Source organism: Paramormyrops kingsleyae, chromosome 18, assembly GCF_048594095.1.
Source record: "Paramormyrops kingsleyae isolate MSU_618 chromosome 18, PKINGS_0.4, whole genome shotgun sequence".
NCBI lineage: Eukaryota > Metazoa > Chordata > Actinopteri > Osteoglossiformes > Mormyridae > Paramormyrops > Paramormyrops kingsleyae.
Genome location: NC_132814.1, coordinates 6,577,585 through 6,597,451, shown reverse-complemented (window position 1 = coordinate 6,597,451; position 19,867 = coordinate 6,577,585). Strand labels below are relative to the sequence as shown.

At 41.0% G+C, this 19,867-nt stretch overlaps 2 protein-coding genes across 7 annotated transcripts in view; both read right to left on the bottom strand.

Annotated features, from left to right (window-relative positions):
• Positions 1-19,867, bottom strand: part of LOC111833350 (protocadherin alpha-C2-like) — a 110,006-nt gene that overhangs the window by 33,551 nt on the left and 56,588 nt on the right. The window contains exon 1 of one of the 6 annotated variants that reach the window (XM_072701988.1): positions 16,713-18,864. The exons of 3 other annotated variants lie outside the window; for them this stretch is intronic. In XM_072701988.1, the coding sequence (XP_072558089.1) occupies positions 16,713-18,761 (2,049 nt within the window). In that variant the 5' untranslated portion in view covers positions 18,762-18,864. Of the gene's footprint in view, positions 1-3,299; positions 5,898-12,531; positions 15,073-16,712; positions 18,865-19,867 lie in introns of those variants that run through there. 2 more of the 6 variants (XM_072701983.1, XM_072701981.1) reach the window with 2 other exon arrangements.
• Positions 7,679-10,290, bottom strand: LOC111834676 (protocadherin alpha-3-like). Its single transcript, XM_023794240.2, has one exon. It carries the CDS (start codon positions 10,140-10,142, stop codon positions 7,746-7,748), a length of 2,397 nt encoding a protein of 798 aa, XP_023650008.2. The 5' UTR covers positions 10,143-10,290; the 3' UTR covers positions 7,679-7,745.

Here is a 19,867-nt window from a genome sequence, read left to right as displayed (position 1 = left end):
GAACCGACCCTGACACCAGTGCGGGCAGAAGATGTTCAGTGTGGTGGCCAGGGTGGGATCCGAGGTCATTTGGGCGGCATGTGAATAAAAGGCATCTAGAAAATAAGTGAATATTTAAGGTACCCGAACACTAAAACTCAGCGTTGTTTATAATTCAGGCAGTGGTGGAATTAACAAATACATTTAAGGTATCAATTTCTTGCAGTTAAGCTAAGAACCTTACACTAAGTACATAAGAACGTAAGAACATAAGAACTATACAAACGAGAGGAGGCCATTCGGCCCATCGAGCTCGCTTGGGGAGAACTTAACTAATAGCTCAGAGTTGTTAAAATCTTATCTAGCTCTGACTTAAAGGAACCCAAGGATTCAGCTTGCACTATGTTATCAGGAAGACTATTCCATACTCTGACTACACGCTGTGTAAAGAAGTGCTTCCTTAAATCCAGTTTGAAATGTTCTCCCGCTAATTTCCACCTATGGCCACGAGTTCTTGTATTTGAACTAATGCTGAAGTAACTATTCGGTTGAACAGCATCCAAACCTGTTAGAATCTTATAGACCTGGATCATGTCCCCCCTCAGTCTCCTTTGCTTGAGGCTGAACAGATTTAGCTCAAATAACCTTTCCTCGTATGACATTCCTCTAAGACCAGGAATCATTCTTGTGGCCCTACGCTGCACCTTTTCTAAGGCCGCTATGTCCTTTTTAAGATATGGTGACCAAACCTGTACACAATATTCTAGGTGAGGTCTCACCAAGGAATTGTATAATCTTAGCATTACCTCCCTTGACTTAAACTCCACACACCTGGAGATATACCCCAACATCCTATTGGCCTTTTTTATTGCTTCCCCGCACTGGCGAGAATGAGACATGGAAGCATCAACATACACACCAAGGTCTTTCTCATAGTCAGCTACCTTTATTTCAGTAGGTCCCATAAAATACCGGTACTTTATATTTCTGCTCCCTACATGGAGTACCTTACATTTGTCTATGTTAAATTTCATCTGCCAGGTGTCAGCCCAGTCACTAATTAAATTAAGATCCCGCTGTAGGTGCTGAGCCGCTAGTTCAGTATCTGCTACACCACCCACCTTGGTGTCATCTGCAAATTTCACCAGTTTACTGTATATATTGGTGTCTATATCATTTATGTAAATTAGGAACAAAAGTGGTCCTAAAATTGAACCCTGCGGTACCCCAATATGAACGCAGGCCCACTGTGACATTGAGCCTCTTATAACTACTCGCTGCTTCCTATCCGTTAACCAGTTATCAATCCAGGTCGCTACAGTTCCTAAAATACCTGTCGCTTTGAGTTTAAGTGAGAGCCTCTTGTGGGGAACAACATCAAAAGCCTTTTGGAAATCTAAGTAGATGACATCATAGGCCTTCTTATCATCAACTTCCTGAGTAGCTTCCTCAAAAAACTCCAACAGATTTGTTAAACAGGATCTACCTCTCCTAAATCCATGCTGGCTATCCCTCAAAATGTTATTTGAGTCCAGGTAATCTACCATTTTCTCTTTGATTATAGCCTCCATAACTTTACCAGTTATACAAGTTAGACTGATTGGCCTATAGTTTGACAAATTACTTCTATCCCCTTTTTTGAAAATGGGCGTTATGTTGGCATGCTTCCAATCAGAAGGTACCACACCTTCAGATAAGGATTTTTGAAACAGTAATGTTAAGGGTCGGCAAATAATATCCCTCATCTCTTTTAACACTATAGGTAAGATGCCATCAGGGCCCTGTGATTTATTTATTTTGAGCTTTGCTAGGCTTTGCAAAACATCAGCTTCAGTTATATATATATTAGTTATAGACGATGTTGGATTAGTAATAAGAACTGGTAAGTTACTAGTGTCCTCGACCGTGAATACCCGTGCAAAACTATCATTGAACTCATTTACTATGTCAATGTCGTTTTCAATTATAAGACCCTTACTATCCTGCAGATTAGTAATTTCAGCTTTTAGAGCTCTTTTAGAGTTAAAATACTGGAAGAAACTTTTAACATCATCCTTAGCTTCCAATGCGATCTTCCTTTCGACATTCCTTTTAGCTCGTCTAATGTCATTTTTTAATTCAGCCTGTAGATTTAGATACTCTTGCTTTATTATGTCATCATCAGTTATTTTCCATCTCTGGAACAAAGCCCTTTTCCTCCTTACTTTATACTTTATTTCCCTATTAAACCACCTAGGTTGCAATTTCCTAGATTTATTCTTGCTGGAAACAGGTATGAAGTCCTCTTGCACTTGCAATAATGTGCTTTTAAAAAATTCCCATGCCTCTTCAACAGTTTTGTTATTTAACTCCATCCAGTTCACAGTTTCTAGTTTTAATCTCATACAATTGAAGTTAGCCTTCCTAACATTATATATTTTTGATTTGGACTTTGCTCTTCGGGCACTAAACTTAACCTCAAATTTAACCATGCTATGATCGCTACTGTCAAGTGGTTCTAAAACATCTAAAACGTAGTAGAAGATTCCTGAACATCTGCATTACTGCAGTTCTGAGAGCACAAGTTTAGCTCAGCAACATTGTGAGCTCATTCTTTATCAGTATATCAATCAGGGGCACAGAGATACAGATACACAATAAAAGGAGTTTTTTTTTAATTAAAGACTGATTTAACTACAAAAATGCAAATAAGATGAGGGTGGCCAGTCAGGTGGTCAGGCTTCACCCCTTGCTACCCCCTGCCTGACAAGTTCTGAGATTCTACTATATAAATTAGCTTTTATTCACTGTTGATATTCATTACCAGCGTATTTAACCATTACGGTTTGGGAATACATAGAAATGAAAATAATGCAGTCAGGCATGAATTGCAGTCATGTTAATTAAATTTGTCCCAGCTAAGATCGTAAACGTGCAGAATGAACAAAATTAATTTAAGCACATTCAAATCAGTATCATGTATCAAGAAAATAATAACTGAAGAGCAAATTTCGAGAACTCAGTACATTTTTGTTGTTTTTAAGATGAAGCCACCAATCGCCTAAAATCAGGTTTCCCCGTTGTATGATGAAGAATTGGGGAACAAAATAACTCAATCGTCAAATAACACAAAAAATAAAATTTATGACTTTTTCAAAATTCATTTAGCCAGGAAATGATTCCTGAAAAAATCATTCCAAGGAATTAGTGACTTTTGGAAATATGCTCTTCAATTAATAATACTTGGCTAGTAAATTGGCTTAAAAAATTAGAGAAAAAAGAAAAGGAAGGTTTGTATGTAAAACTACCTACAGGCAATCTTAGATACACTGCAGTCTTACCTTCTCACGGGTCGGCAGTGTTTGGTTTCGTTTCAAAGAATCAGCCCCATTAATACTGATCAGTTCGGCATCTGCAGGCGGAAACGGCGCCGGGAAAACCACTACGTCACTCTTCAGTGTGTCTGAGCTAAAACACACGTCATACTGCTGGGTGGATTTAGAGTAAGACCAGCTCCCGTCGGGGTGTGTGGTGATCACCGGAGCGCTGTATCTACTCAAACTGGTGTCCGTCCTGTGGCATTTCACGGCTAACAAACTGATGAGGCTCAGCAAAAATATCACCGACACTGACACGATGGCGATCAGTAAATACAGGTTTAAGTCCGAAAAACTCTCCTCTTTGGTCGGAAGATGCCTGAACTGAGTCTGAATTTCACTGTTACTTTCAACAGCCACGACGTCAATAGACACAGTGGCTGACAGGGATGGGTCTCCGCCATCAGAAACCAAAATGACCAGCGGGTGAGTCTTCAAGTCATTGTCACTCATTCGCCTCTTAGTCCGTATCTCCCCGCTGCTGGTTCCGATTCTAAACAGGTTGCTTCCCTTGGGTTCGGCGATGTGGTAAGAGAGCAGCGCATTATAACCAGAGTCCGCATCTACAGCTCTGATCTTGGCCACGAAGTAGCCCGCTTCGGCAGAGTAGGGAATGCTCTCAGTACTGACGGAGCCCTGGTCCGAATAGGGCAGGAGGATCCCAGGACTGTTGTCATTCTCATCCAGGATAAAAACCTTCACGGTCACGTTGCTGCTTAGAGGAGGCTCACCAGAGTCTGTGGCCTGAACTTGAAATTGAAACGTTTTCACTTCTTCGTAGTTAAAAGACTGTAAGCTGTATATCTCCCCACTGACCGAATTAACGTTTATTACATTAGAAAGTGGAACTCTGGCTGAAGAGCCTTCAATGAGCGAGTAAGAAACTCGGGCGTTTTCGTTCTCATCCGGATCAGCCGCAGACACAGTATATATAACGGTGCCGATCTGATTGTTCTCTTTTACATAGATATTTATCAACGGCTCTGGGAAGCGCGGCGCGTTGTCGTTCACATCAGAAACGTGCACGGTAATGACGCTGGTGCTGGACAGAGGCGGGGTTCCCTCATCTGTAGCTGTGATGGTGACGTTGTATTGATGAGCGCTTTCCCTGTCCAGCGGTCCGGCGACAACGAGTGAATAATATTTTTTAATAGAAGTCTGCAGTTTAAAAGGAAAAGAACCGACTATATCGCAATTCACCATTCCATTTCTGCCTCCATCTTTATCCGAAACTGTAATCAGCGCCACAGCTGATCCGTTAGTTGCGTCTTCCTTCAAACTTTTCATTAATGGAGTAATTGATATTTCTGGGTGATTGTCATTCAAATCAATAACTTCGATTATAACTTTACATTGTGTGCCCAGTGGTGGGACGCCTTTATCAGTAGCTTCTACGTGTATTTCGAAGGCAGGATGTTCTTCATAATCAATACTCCCTTTCACCGATATTTGACCAGTATAGGGATCGATACTGAAAACGTCCAAGTTAACGCTTTTGTGCTGAACCATTGAGTAAAGTATTTGGCCATTTACTCCATCATCCGGATCGGTCGCAGTCAATGTAATTACGGATGTACTGTATGGAACATTCTCATTTAGTCTAACCTTATACAACGGCTTGCTAAACGCTGGGGTGTTGTCGTTCACATCCATCACGTTCACGGTGATCTGCAGGGTTCCCGACCTGGGAGGCTTTCCGCCGTCAACAGCAGTAACTACTAGCGATATTACGGCCTGTTTCTCTCGGTCCAGTGCTTTCAGTAGCATTAAGACAGCAGACACGCTCTGGTCACCTCCGCTCTGTACATCCAAACGAAAATGCTCATTCTGGCTTATCCTGTACGTTTTCACCGAGTTACTGCCCACATCGTGATCTTCTGCCATAACAACAGCGATTTTTTCCCCTAGATTAGCAATTTCTGATATATTTAAATCGATCTTATTCCGTGGAAAAAAAGGTGCGTTATCATTTACGTCTAACACATTAATTTCTACGCGGTAAAGATTTAAAGGATTGTGAATAATGGCTTCTAAAAATAAAGTACATTTCAGAGCACCCGGACACAGCTCTTCTCGGTCGATTCTCTCATTCACAAACAATGCGCCACTTTTTAAATTTACCTCAAAATATCTTCTGCTGGAACCCGACACAATCTGAAACATCCGCGACTCCAGTTCATTGACATTAAGACCCAGATCCTTCGCTATATTTCCAACCACGGTTCCCTTGCTCACCTCCTCTGACACGGAGTACACAACCTGTCCATCGGATGAATCCCATAAACAAAGGAGTGTTAGCAACCATATCCAGTCACATTTCACACGAACAAAATCATCCATCGCTATGTTCTTCACATCCGATCCTTTAAGGTGAGAGCAGCCAACATATTACAGTGTACAGAGATATTGGCCTACTTTTATTTCAGAATAGATGAAACGGCGGCCGCATACGAGGCCTGTAGTATTTCTCTAACACGTTACCGTACAGCTTATCGTTTCAGCACAGAGCATTCCGTTCTGCATCTTATTGAAGGTGGGGCCTAGACAGGAGATGTTCAAGTTTTTAAACTCGCGGTCAACAGCGACACCGTGTGTTGTCTCTGATTAACTGGTTAAATCTCAGGCTGGTTATCCATCCATCCATCCATCCATCCATTCATCCATTCATCCCTCTTCCAATAGTTTAATTTGATCCGGATCTCAGAAATAGTAGTTCTTATTTACGGAATGAAGACATTCAGTTGATACAAACTTCAGAACATGCTGCTTCGCGATATTGCAGTATACTTGATTTTCTTTACACAAAACTCTGTACTTATTACGACCCCATTTCCCTATTTAAAATATAATTATTACCACTTGTTAAGTTTATGTTTTTTTGTTTTGTTTTACTACTTAGGAAAATAATAAAATTGAATATAAAAACTGACAACTCCGGCTGCACTGCAGTTACTCGAACTTGCTGGATGTTATGCTACAGAAGAAATAGAGATATTTTCTCTGCTTTGCTCTACTGTTTCAAATAAAGCATATTGAACAATAATTATTCTTCTGTTAGCTTCATGCGACGGCTTTTTAATACAAATGTTCAGAAATTCCAAAAAAACATTACTTTTCAAAATGCATGAAAAGCACTTGATTAAAAAAAAAAAACCAAATGTTACATGTCATTGACAGTCAACAATATGCCATGAGCATCATAGTCATACTTACCAATCAGCAAAGCAAACTGGTTGAAATACTGCACCAAGGCTCACTGTTAATGATAAGTAAGGCACCACGTTTTAAAGCATCATCTCAGATATCATGTCTAAAGCAAAAAGGAACACTACTGAAGATCCAACGCATGTTGGCATAAAGGTCCCATCGGGCTGAACTTTACACATGAGAACCGACCCTGACACCAGTGCGGGCAGAAGATGTTCAGTGTGGTGGCCAGGGTGGGATCCGAGGTCATTTGGGTGGCATGTGAATAAAAGGCATCTAGAAAATAAGTGAATATTTAAGGTACCCGAACACTAAAACTCAGCGTTGTTTATAATTCAGGCAGTGGTGGAATTAACAAATACATTTAAGGTATCAATTTCTTGCAGTTAAGCTAAGAACCTTACACTAAGTAGAAGATTCCTGAACTTCTGCATTACTGCAGTTCTGAGAGCACAAGTTTAGCTCAGCAACATTGTGAGCTCATTCTTTATCAGTATATCAATCAGGGGCACAGAGATACAGATACACAATAAAAGGAGTTTTTTTTTAATTAAAGACTGATTTAACTACAAAAATGCAAATAAGATGAGGGTGGCCAGTTGGGTGGTCAGGCTTCACCCCTTGCTACCCCCCGATACGCATATGCCTGACAAGTTCTGAGATTCTACTATATAAATTAGCTTTTATTCACTGTTGATATTCATTACCAGCGTATTTAACAATTACGGTTTGGGAATACATAGAAATGAAAATAGTGCAGTCAGGCATGAATTGCAGTCATGTTAATTAAATTTGTCCCAGCTAAGATCGTAAACGTGCAGAATGAACAAAGTTAATTTAAGCACATTCAAATCAGTATCATGTATCAAGAAAATAATAACTGAAGAGCAAATTTCGAGAACTCAGTACATTTTTGTTGTTTTTAAGATGAAGCCACCAATCGCCTAAAATCAGGTTTCCCCGTTGTATGATGAAGAATTGGGGAACAAAATAACTCAATCGTCAAATAACCCAAAAAATAAAATTAATGACTTTTTCAAAATTCATTTAGCCAGGAAATGATTCCTGAAAAAATCATTCCAAGGAATTAGTGACTTTTGGAAATATGCTCTTCAATTAATAACACTTGGCTAGTAAATTGGCTTAAAAAATAAGAGAAAAAAGAAAAGGAAGGTTTATATGTAAAACTACCTACAGGCAATCTTAGATACATTGTGGCCTTACCTTCTCACGGGTCGGCAGTGTTTGGTTTCGTTTCAAAGAATCAGCCCCATTAATACTGATCAGTTCGGCATCTGCAGGCGGAAACGGCGCTGGGAAAACCACTACGTCACTCTTCAGTGTGTCTGAGCTAAAACACACGTCATACTGCTGGGTGGATTTAGAGTAAGACCAGCTCCCGTCGGGGTGTGTGGTGATCACCGGAGCGCTGTATCTACTCAAACTGGTGTCCGTCCTGTGGCATTTCACGGCTAACAAACTGATGAGGCTCAGCAAAAATATCACCGACACTGACACGATGGCGATCAGCAAATACAGGTTTAAGTCCGAAAAACTCTCCTCTTTGGTCGGAAGATGCCTGAACTGAGTCTGAATTTCACTGTTACTTTCAACAACCACGACGTCAATAGACACAGTGGCTGACAGGGATGGGTCTCCGCCATCAGAAACCAAAATGACCAGCGGGTGAGTCTTCAGGTCATTGTCACTCATTCTCCTCTTAGTCCGTATCTCCCCACTGCTGGTTCCGATTCTAAACAGGTTGCTTCCCTTGGGTTCCGCGATGTGGTAAGAGAGCAGCGCATTATAACCAGAGTCCGCATCTACAGCTCTGATCTTGGCCACGAAGTAGCCCGCTTCGGCAGAGTACGGAATGCTCTCAGTACTGACGGAGCCCTGGTCCGAATAGGGCAGGAGGATCCCAGGACTGTTGTCATTCTCATCCAGGATAAAAACCTTCACGGTCACGTTGCTGCTTAGAGGAGGCTCACCAGAGTCTGTGGCCTGAACTTGAAATTGAAACGTTTTCACTTCTTCGTAGTTAAAAGACTGTAAGCTGTATATCTCCCCACTGACCGAATTAACGTTTATTACATTAGAAAGTGGAACTCTGGCTGAAGAGCCTTCAATGAGCGAGTAAGAAACTCGGGCGTTTTCGTTCTCATCCGGATCAGCCGCAGACACGGTATGTATAACGGTGCCGATCTGATTGTTCTCTTTTACATAGATATTTATCAACGGCTCTGGGAAGCGCGGCGCGTTGTCGTTCACATCAGAAACGTGCACGGTAATGACGCTGGTGCTGGACAGAGGCGGGGTTCCCTCATCTGTAGCTGTGATGGTGACGTTGTATTGATGAGCGCTTTCCCTGTCCAGCGGTCCGGCGACAACGAGTGAATAATATTTTTTAATAGAAGTCTGCAGTTTAAAAGGAAAAGAACCGACTATATCGCAATTCACCATTCCATTTCTGCCTCCATCTTTATCCGAAACTGTAATCAGCGCCACAGCTGATCCGTTAGTTGCGTCTTCCCTCAAACTTTTCATTAATGGAGTAATTGATATTTCTGGGTGATTGTCATTCAAATCAATAACTTCGATTATAACTTTACATTGTGTGCCCAGTGGTGGGACGCCTTTATCAGTAGCTTCTACGTGTATTTCGAAGGCAGGATGTTCTTCATAATCAATACTCCCTTTCACCGATATTTGACCAGTATAAGGATCGATACTTAAAATATCAAAATTTACATTTTGGTGCTCAACCATGGAGTAAATTATTTGCCCATTTAATCCTTCATCTGGATCGGTCGCTTTCAGTGTTATTATGGGTGTACCATATTGAACATTCTCATTTAGTTTAACCTTATACAACGGCTTGCTAAACGCTGGGGTGTTGTCGTTCACATCCATCACGTTCACGGTGATCTGCAGGGTTCCCGACCTGGGAGGCTTTCCGCCGTCAACAGCAGTAACTACTAGCGGTATTACGGCCTGTTTCTCTCGGTCCAGTGCTTTCAGTAGCATTAAGACAGCAGACACTCTGCGATCTCCTCCGCTCTGTACATCCAAACTAAAATGCTCATTCTGGCTTATCGTGTATGTTTTCACCGAGTTACTGCCCACATCGGGATCTTCTGCCATAACAACTGTGATTTTTTCCCCTGGGTTAGCAATTTCTGATATATTTAACTCGATCTTATTCCGTGGAAAATATGGTGCGTTGTCATTTACGTCTAAGACATTAATTTCTACACGATAAAGGTTTAGAGGATTGTGAATAATGGCTTCTAAAAATAAACTACATTTCTGAGCGCCAGGACACAGTTCCTCTCCATCGACTCTCTCACTCACAAACAATGCGCCACTTTTCAAATTTACCTCAAAATATCTTCTGCTGGAACCCGACACAATCTGAAACATCCGCGACTCCAGTTCATTGATATTAAGACCCAGATCCTTCGCTATATTTCCAACCACGGTTCCCTTCTCCACCTCCTCTGACACGGAGTACACAACCTGTCCATCGGATGAATCCCATAAACAAAGGAGTGTTAGCAACCATATCCAGTCACATTTCACACGAACAAAATCCTCCATCGCTATGTTCTTCACATCCGATCCTTTGAGGTGAGAGCAGCCAACATATTACAGTGTACAGAGATATAGGCCTATAGATAAATTGATAAATCGGCGGCCGCATACGAGGCCTGTAGTATTTCTCTAACACGTTACTGTACAGCTTATCTTTCCAGCAAAGAGCATTCCGTTCTGCATCCTATTGAAGGTGGGGCTCAAATAGGAGACGTATTAGTTTTTAAACTCGCGGTCAACAGCGACACCGTGTGTTTTCCCTGATTAACTGGTTTAAGCTCAGGCTGGTTATCCATCCATCCATCCATCCATCCATTCATCCATCCCTCTTCTAAATTTTTATTTCAATACGAATAGCAGAAATTGGAATTCTTATAATCGGAATGAAAACATAAAATGTATTTTTTTGTTAATACAGAGCACCAGTTTTTTATATTGCAGGATAACATTATACTTATTAAGCGCACATTGCCTATTGAAAAAACCATTATCGCCAACTGTTATATTTATGTTGTCTTTTTACTATTGATGCAAATATAAAAATTTATAGTAATATTTGCAAATCAGGCATCGCTGCAGTAATTCTAACTTCCAGGTAGCTACATTACAAATGTGACAATTTGCTCTGCCTTGCTGTCCTGTTTCAAAGCAAAAAATTCAAACCATTGTTCTTCTGCTGGCTCCGTGAAACCGTCCTTTTAATAAAACGTCTTCAGTAATTGCACACAAATGCCGTCTTCAAAATAATTTAAACCTAATGTCCAAAACTTGAAACGTATAATTTCATTGACGATCAATAACATGCCATGAAAACCATTTTTATTCCTACCAAAAGAAAATGATTAACATATTCAATTAAGGGCCATTGTCAATGAAAAGTTGGGCGTTCAGATTTGAAGCATCGTCTCAGTTAAAACGGCTCATAGCGGACAATTCACAAAGGAACACTACTGAAGAACAAATATATTTTGGCAAGAAGGTTCCCTCTGATTACACTTTTCTGATGAGAACAGACCCTGACAAGTTCGGAGAATAAGCTGCATAAATAAGATATTCCTGACTGTTAATGGTGTATTGGGTTGAGAATCCATAGCCTAGCTAAAAACATAGCGCAGTTTGCCACAAATTGCAGTAATAGTACTTTTTTTTCTACTTTTAATCCTATATAAACGACGGTTCTGCTTTTGTCTGATGCAACAGACGAGACTACAACAAAGCAATAAACTAATACTAATTAAATTAATCCCTTCCAAGATTATTCACGGGCAGAATAAACGAAATTAATTTCTACGCATTCAGATGTTGATATCATGTTTCAAGAAACTGACAATTGACGAGTAAATTTCCAAATCACAATCCATTTTTGTTGTTTCTGAGACAGATCGACATGTCGGCAACCACTCTGTTAGAAAGGCTGCCATGGGGATGTAGTTATTAACTTAATTATCCCACCCGGTCAATGTTGATTGGCACAACAGTAGCGAAATGTTAATGCGCCTGCACCTAGTTCATTTACCTGATGTTGTGCGTCAATAGATATAATGTGAGTACTGTAATTCTAATTTCTGTCGTTACTTCGCGATTCTGCTTATGTTGTTTGTAAGACCGCAACTGCCTTATATTTTCATTGCACAGCGCCACGCTCATATACCCTTTCGGGGCTGTATGGTAGCGCGTCCGCTATGTAGATATGCTAACGTAATGATCGCCGGTAATGTATGTGTCACTCTTAACGGTTTACTTTAGGGTTGATTGGATATGTAATTACAGAAATCATGGAGCTACGAATCTATTCTGTATGTTTAGATCATTAGTTACCAGTTATTTGAGTAAACATTTGACCCTGTAGGTTTGTTAATGAAGTAAGATAGATTTCTGTTTGAGCTTCAGTTCTGCTATATTTAAAACGTGTAAGCCACTTTTTAACTACACACCACCTATGTGATTGAATGAATTGGTTTTTTTTTCACAGACCACATCCATCTACATACCAAGTTTATTACTACTATTCGCTTCTATAACCCATCGTACTTCCTGACACACAAGTTCCATTTAATAAATTCTGCCTTAAAGATTCTTTGACCAGAATCTTGTCCATACTGACCGCCGTTGCCAGCGTTAAACTTCCACGTCTGTGTAGCGATGCTACCCTACCCGACACACTGTGTTATAGGATTGGAAAAAAACTCACCCCTTCATCGTGCAATACAACGAAAGAACTTCAGTTAAATTTTCAAAATAAGCCCGCAGCAATTTACTGGAAAATGCATCCCCTGAATTGAGTTTTGGAAATTTGTCCTTTAACTATTGGGATCGAAATAATAAACACATTTATAGAAGAGAAAGATTAGAATGTATACTTTCCAAGACAATCTTAGATAATCTCCAGGCTTACCTTCTCCCGGGTCGGCAGTGTTTGGTTCCGTTTCAAAGTTTCAGTCCCATTAATACTGATTAGTTCGGCATCCGTATGCGGGAACTGCGCTGGAAAAACCACTACGTCACTCTTCAGTGTGTCTGAGCTAAAACACACGTCATACTGCTGGGTGGATTTAGAGTAAGACCAGCTCCCGTCGGGGTGTGTGGTGATCACCGGAGCGCTGTATCTACTCAAACTGGTGTCCGTCCTGTGGCATTTCAAGGCTAACAAACTGATGAGGCTCAGCAGAAATATCACCGACACTGACACGATGGCGATCAGCAAATACAGGTTTAAGTCCGAAAAACTCTCCTCTTTGGTCGGTAGTTGTTTGAAGTGAGTCTGAATTTCACTGTTACTTTCAACAACCACGACGTCAATAGACACAGTGGCTGACAGGGATGGGTCTCCGCCATCAGAAACCAAAATGACCAGCGGGTGAGTCTTCAGGTCATTGTCACTCATTCTCCTCTTAGTCCGTATCTCCCCGCTGCTGGTTCCGATTCTAAACAGGTTGCTTCCCTTGGGTTCCGCGATGTGGTAAGAGAGCAGCGCATTATAACCAGAGTCCGCATCTACAGCTCTGATCTTGGCCACGAAGTAGCCCGCTTCGGCAGAATAGGGAATGCTCTCAGTACTGACGGAGCCCTGGTCCGAATAGGGCAGGAGGATCCCAGGACTGTTGTCATTCTCATCCAGGATAAAAACCTTCACGGTCACGTTGCTGCTTAGAGGAGGCTCACCAGAGTCTGTGGCCCGAACTTGAAACTGAAACGTTTTAATTTCTTCGTAGTTAAAAGACTGTAAGCTGTATATCTCCCCACTGGCCGAATTAACGTTTATTACATTAGAAAGTGGAACTCTGGCTAAAGAGCCTTCAATGAGCGAGTAAGAAACTCGGGCGTTTTCGTTCTCATCCGGATCAGCCGCAGACACGGTATATATAACGGTGCCGATCTGATTGTTCTCTTTTGCATAGATATTTATTATCGGCTGTGCGAAACGCGGCGCATTGTCGTTCACATCAGAAACGTGCACGGTAATGACGCTGGTGCTGGACAGAGGCGGGGTTCCCTCATCTGTAGCTCTGATGGTGACGTTGTATTGAGGAGCGCTTTCCCTGTCTAGCGGTCCAGCAACGACGAGCGAATAATAGTTTTTAATAGAAGTCTGCAGTTTAAAAGGAAAATTGCCAACTACATCGCAATTCACCCTTCCATTTTCTCCTCCATCTTTATCAGACACTGTAATCAGCACCACAGCTGTTCCGTTAGTTGCGTCTTCCCTCAAACTTTTCATTAATGGAGTGATTGCTATTTCAGGGCGATTGTCATTCATGTCAATTACTTCAATCAACACTTTACATTGCGTACTGCGCGGATGGAAACCTTGATCAGTAGCTTCTACACGGATTTCAAAATTAGGATTTTCTTCGTAGTCAATATTTCCTTTTACGGTTATTTCACCTGTATTTGGATTAATGCCAAAAATGTTAAGCTTCACGATTTTTTGATTAAATAAAGAGTAAATTACTTGCCCATTAGGACCCTCATCTGAATCGGTCGCCTTCAGTGTTATGACCGGCGTCCCGGATGGAACATTTTCTTTCATTTTAACCTTATACAGTGGCCTGCTAAATTCTGGGGTGTTGTCGTTCACATCCATCACGTTCACGGTGATCTGCAGGGTTCCCGACCTGGGAGGTTTCCCTCCGTCAACAGCAGTAACTACTAGAGGTATCACTGCCTGTTTCTCTCGGTCTAGTGCTTTCTGAAGCACTAACTGAGCAGATTGTATCTGCTCTCCTTCGCTTTGTACATCAAGGCCAAAGTGTTCATTCTGATTCAGCTTGTACGCTTTAACAGAGTTACTGCCCATATCAGGATCTTCTGCCGTAAGAATGGAGAATTTGTCCCCTGGATTAGCAAATTCGCTTACGTTCAACTCCATCTTGTTCCGTGAAAAAAACGGTGCGTTATCATTTACGTCTAAGACATTAATCTCTACGCGGTAAAGATTTAAAGGATTGTGAATAATGGCTTCTAAAAATAAAGTACATTTCTGAGCACTCGGACACAGCTCTTCTCGGTCGATTCTCTCATTCACAAACAATACGCCACTTTTCAGATTTACCTCAAAATATTTCCTGCTGGATCCCGACACAATCTGAAACGTCCTCGATTCCAGTTCATTGATATTAAGACCCAGATCCTTCGCTATATTTCCAACCACGGTTCCCTTGTTCACCTCCTCTGACACGGAGTACACAATCTGCCCAGAGGATGAATCCCACAAACAAAGCAATATTAGCAACCATATCTTGACATCTTTCACACGATCAAAATCCTCCATTGCTATTTTCCTCCAGTCCGATGACTTCAGCTGGCATATTATACCATACAGATATCCTATATACTTTAATTTCAGGATAGAACAAATGACGGCTGCGGAGGAAGCCCGCAGTAGTTCCCTGACACGCTACTCTACAGTCCCTCCTTTCAGCAGGGATCGGTCTGTTCTCCATGATATTTGAAGGTGGGGCCCAGACAGGCGAGATTAAAGTATATAAATGCGCGGTCAACAGCGACACCATGTGTTGCCTCTGAATAACTGGTTTTAACACAAATTGCTTGTCCGTCAATACATCTCTCAACCACTTTGGTCAGGCTTTTGCAAGATGATTGATCATTGTATACTGAATCAAAATATAACTTTAAAATAAAAGAGCTAACAATTATTCTATTGCCAAATAATTACAAAATGGATAGTAGGCTGTATTGCTGATGCGCCATTCCAAAATATTATAAGCTTAATTGTAAATATTTATAAATGCAAGCCAATTACCCAGAAACCACATCATTGTAGAAAATGAGGCAAAAGGTTAGACTTTCTATTTATGTATTAATATTTATTACATTAAATTAAACGTTATGTATGAAGGTTACCTTATATTTACTACCAAAACTTACGTGACAGTGGGCATGATATGTCTCAATAGAATACTAAATATGTCAGTCATGTTTATTAAAAGTTACATTTAAAATGCATTCCAGTGCATTTACTAAATATCACGTTATAAATGTAGTCAGTGACCTAACCAAGATTTAAAATGTTTAGCTAAGTAACAGAACCTCACTATATTCCATTACTGCTGGATCAACTCCATACCAAATTTGAACACAAACACAAAAGAAAAAAATCCATAAGTTGAGTTTTATTTCTGAGCATATTTTGTATGACAACAGGACAATGTAAGATAACCACAGAAAAGCAAAAGGAGGCACAGATCAAACATTTTGACATCTTAGTACATGATTAAGAGTGCGCTTAGTATTGTTTTAATAATACCAATGCTGTACAGAACTTTGAAAACCCTTAAATTGCATAAATCTACACTATAGGCTACTTCATGTGTCTTTAATAACCGACTAGGACATTATCGCTATTTAATGCCGTTCTTTCCCGAAGTCGATTCTCACCAGACAAGTTCGAATTCCGCGTTTGGGTTTTCACTGCGTAATGGTGCCTTAGAACATATTTCAGGGCCAAACTTTTCTTTGGCAATAAGCCTTGCTTCGTAATTTTGTTGTTTCATTTCCATTTAGGAATATTTTTTCCCCAGTCTTTCATGGGCTCTTACCTTCCACAATGAAATTTCACAGGTTTATGATTAAATTCTTTTATGAATGAATATAATTGCCAGTTTCATTAATTTATCACTGGGTGAAAAACAATGTTATGCAGGCCAATGTTTCTTATTACTGATTCGACAGAAACACAGCTTGCTAATTAGCTAGCTAATTTATCCAGGCTAACTAGCTAGCTACCTCTTGTCAATTTTTAGAATAATGTTTTCTTTTCCGAATGCTTTGTTTTTAAAAATAAAAGAAAGCAGTCGCTGTCCATTTCTGTGGTGCTGAATCAAGCTGAGATTCAATACGGCTACCGAAACAACACCTCAGACTTACTCAACCACTCTCTTCTAATACTGGAGACGAGCAGGATATACAAAGTGAATATTTCACTGTACAAATGACAACAGCTCAAATTAAGTTATGGAAATTTACTACTACCCAAAACAGAGGCTATAAAATGATCAACAAAGGAACACGAAATGCAAAATATACAAGGCACTAGTCAGAAAACAGCTGTCTTACCTTCTCACTGTTGGGCAATGTCTGGGTCCGTTTCAAAGAATCAGCCCCATTAATACTGATCAGTTCGGCGTCTGCAGGTGGGAACGGCGCCGGGAAAACCACTACGTCACTCTTCAGTGTGTCTGAGCTAAAACACACGTCATACTGCTGGGTGGATTTAGAGTAAGACCAGCTCCCGTCGGGGTGTGTGGTGATCACCGGAGCGCTGTATCTACTCAAACTGGTGTCCGTCCTGTGACATTTCACGGCTAACAAACTGATGAGGCTCAGCAGAAATATCACCGACACTGACACGATGGCGATCAGCAAATACAGGTTTAAGTCCGAAAAACTCTCCTCTTTGGTCGGAAGATGCCTGAACTGAGTCTGAATTTCACTGTTACTTTCAACAACCACGACGTCAATAGACACAGTGGCTGACAGGGATGGGTCTCCGCCATCAGAAACCAAAATGACCAGCGGGTGAGTCTTCAGGTCATTGTCACTCATTCGCCTCTTAGTCCGTATCTCCCCGCTGCTGGTTCCGATTCTAAACAGGTTGCTTCCCTTGGGTTCGGCGATGTGGTAAGAGAGCAGCGCATTATAACCAGAGTCCGCATCTACAGCTCTGATCTTGGCCACGAAGTAGCCCGCTTCGGCAGAGTAGGGAATGCTCTCAGTACTGACGGAGCCCTGGTCCGAATAGGGCAGGAGGATCCCTGGACTGTTGTCATTCTCATCCAAGATAAAAACCTTCACGGTCACGTTGCTGCTTAGAGGAGGCTCACCAGAGTCTGAGGCCTGAACTTGAAACTGAAACGCTTTCATTACCTCGTAGTTAAACGACTGCAAGCTGTATATCTCCCCACTGGCCGAATTAACGTTTATTACACTAGAAAGCGGAACACTGGCTGAAGCGCCTTCAATGAGCGAGTAAGAAACTCGGGCGTTTTCATTTTCATCCGGATCAGCCGCAGACACTGTATATATAACGGTGCCGATCTGATTGTTCTCTTTTACATAAATATTTATTATCGGCTCTGGGAAACGCGGCGCGTTGTCGTTCACATCAGAAACGTGCACAGTAATGACGCTGGTGCTGGAGAGAGGCGGGGTTCCCTCATCTGTAGCTATGATGGTGACGTTGTATTCAGAAGCACTTTCCCTGTCCAACGGTCCAGCAACAACTAGTGAATAATAATTTTTGTAAGTAGATTTCAAGTTAAAAGCTTTTGAGTCGAGAATTTTGCATTTTATAAGACCATTTTTCCCACTGTCTTTATCTACAACTGTGAGCAAAGCAACCACGGTGCCATCCTCGGCATGTTCTTTAATTGGGCTCATTAGCGATGTCACAGAAATGACTGGAGTGTTGTCGTTTACATCAACAACTTCCACTAAAACTTTGCAAAGACTACTACGGGGCGGTACTCCTTTGTCTTGTGCATGAGCCCGAATCTCAAAAACCGTACTTTCCTCATAATCCAAATTTCCCTTCGTAATAATTTCCCCCGTTTGTATATCAATACTAAAGAAGTCAAATGGGTTTACATTTCCATGCAGGATCAATGAATACACAATCTTTCCATTGACACCTTCATCTAAATCGGTAGCATTCAACTTAATTATTTTTGTCCCATTTGGAATATTTTCGAACGCGCTGACTTTATATAGAGATTTGCTGAATATCGGCGAGTTATCGTTTACGTCCATCACATTGATCGTTATATGCAAGGTCCCGGATCTGGGAGGTTTCCCACCATCAAATGCAGTTAGTAGGAGGGGAATAACAGATTGTTTCTCCCGGTCTAATGCCTTTTGTAGTACTAACTCAGCAGATACACTATGCTCTCCCCCGCTCTGTACATCTAAAGTAAAGTGTTCATTCGGACTCAGCTTGTACGTTTTCACCGAGTTACTGCCCACATCAGGATCATTGGCTACCGGCAATGGAATTTTTTCTCCAGTGAAAGCGTATTCAGTTATATTAAACACATGATTGCGCTCAATAAAAGATGGTGGATTGTCATTTATGTCTAAGATGTTCACCTCAACACGATATAATTGCATAGGGTTGCTTAAAATAGCCTCCACATTCACGGAGCATTTTACTGAATTCGGACACAGGGCCTCTCTGTCGATTCGTTCGTTAACATACAAGATGCCAGTTCTTAAATTTACCTCGAAGTATTTCTTTGTAGATCCGGTTACAATCTGAAGACTCCGCGATTCCAGATCCTGCACATTAACATTTAGATCCTTGGCGATATTTCCAACAAAGGTACCTTTGTCCACCTCTTCCGAAACTGAGTAGGCAGTCTGTCCGTTTAACAAGCCTGATAAACAAAGCAACGTAACGCATTGTATCCAAATAGCCTCCATTCTGTAATACATTTTCACCCTCTTCAGCGCTGCTGAGGTCTGTCTATTACATTTAAATGTAATAATTCCCACGTTTTATGTATAATCAGACATGTTAAATTGATGCGCCTTGTCCATTCAGCTCTGCTAACCTAAACCATCCATATGCTTTTATCTCCACTAAGGCCGCCTGCACTTGTGTGCGCATGTTTCTCCTCGTGCGAGGAGGAGTCGGAGCGAGTGTGGCTCCTAGCAAAGCCTTCTGCGGTCTTACAGCGACACCATGCGGTTTCCTGCTCTGCCCACCACCCGCCTTAATATACATTGAAATCTTTTATTACTTATAAAGCAGAAGAATCTTTCACTTGGAAGTATTTTCAATACCACTACTACTCAAATTACTGCTAATAATAATAATAATAATAATAATCCATCTGCATACTTGTAAGAGAAATGTGCACAACGGTATTAAAGTAGGATTTTTGCTGATGGCTAACCCAAAAATCTTTAGGCTACTACTCCGTGTCCTTAAATGCTACATCTTGCTGCCAGCTGAATTAATCATAAGTAGGCCTAAGTTTCGTCATAAAACAACGCAAGTCCTAAAAATTTCCAAACCATTGAAAACATTTTGTAAATAAAAAAACATTCAGCAGCCTGATTGGCGTCATTTATTCATGTGTCTGAGCCGTTTTACACAATAGAATCTGTGTTATGAAGAAAATCTTTAGCAATGAAAGGTTTTGGTATTTCAGCGTTTCCGATTTTGAACAATCGTGCAAGATAAAGGTGTATTAAGAAAAGATGGGGTACTT

Bases quoted from the DNA above. Each gene is read 5' to 3' on its own strand.
- LOC111834676 (XM_023794240.2), bottom strand. From the start codon at position 10,142: ATGGAGGATTTTGTTCGTGTGAAATGTGACTGGATATGGTTGCTAACA.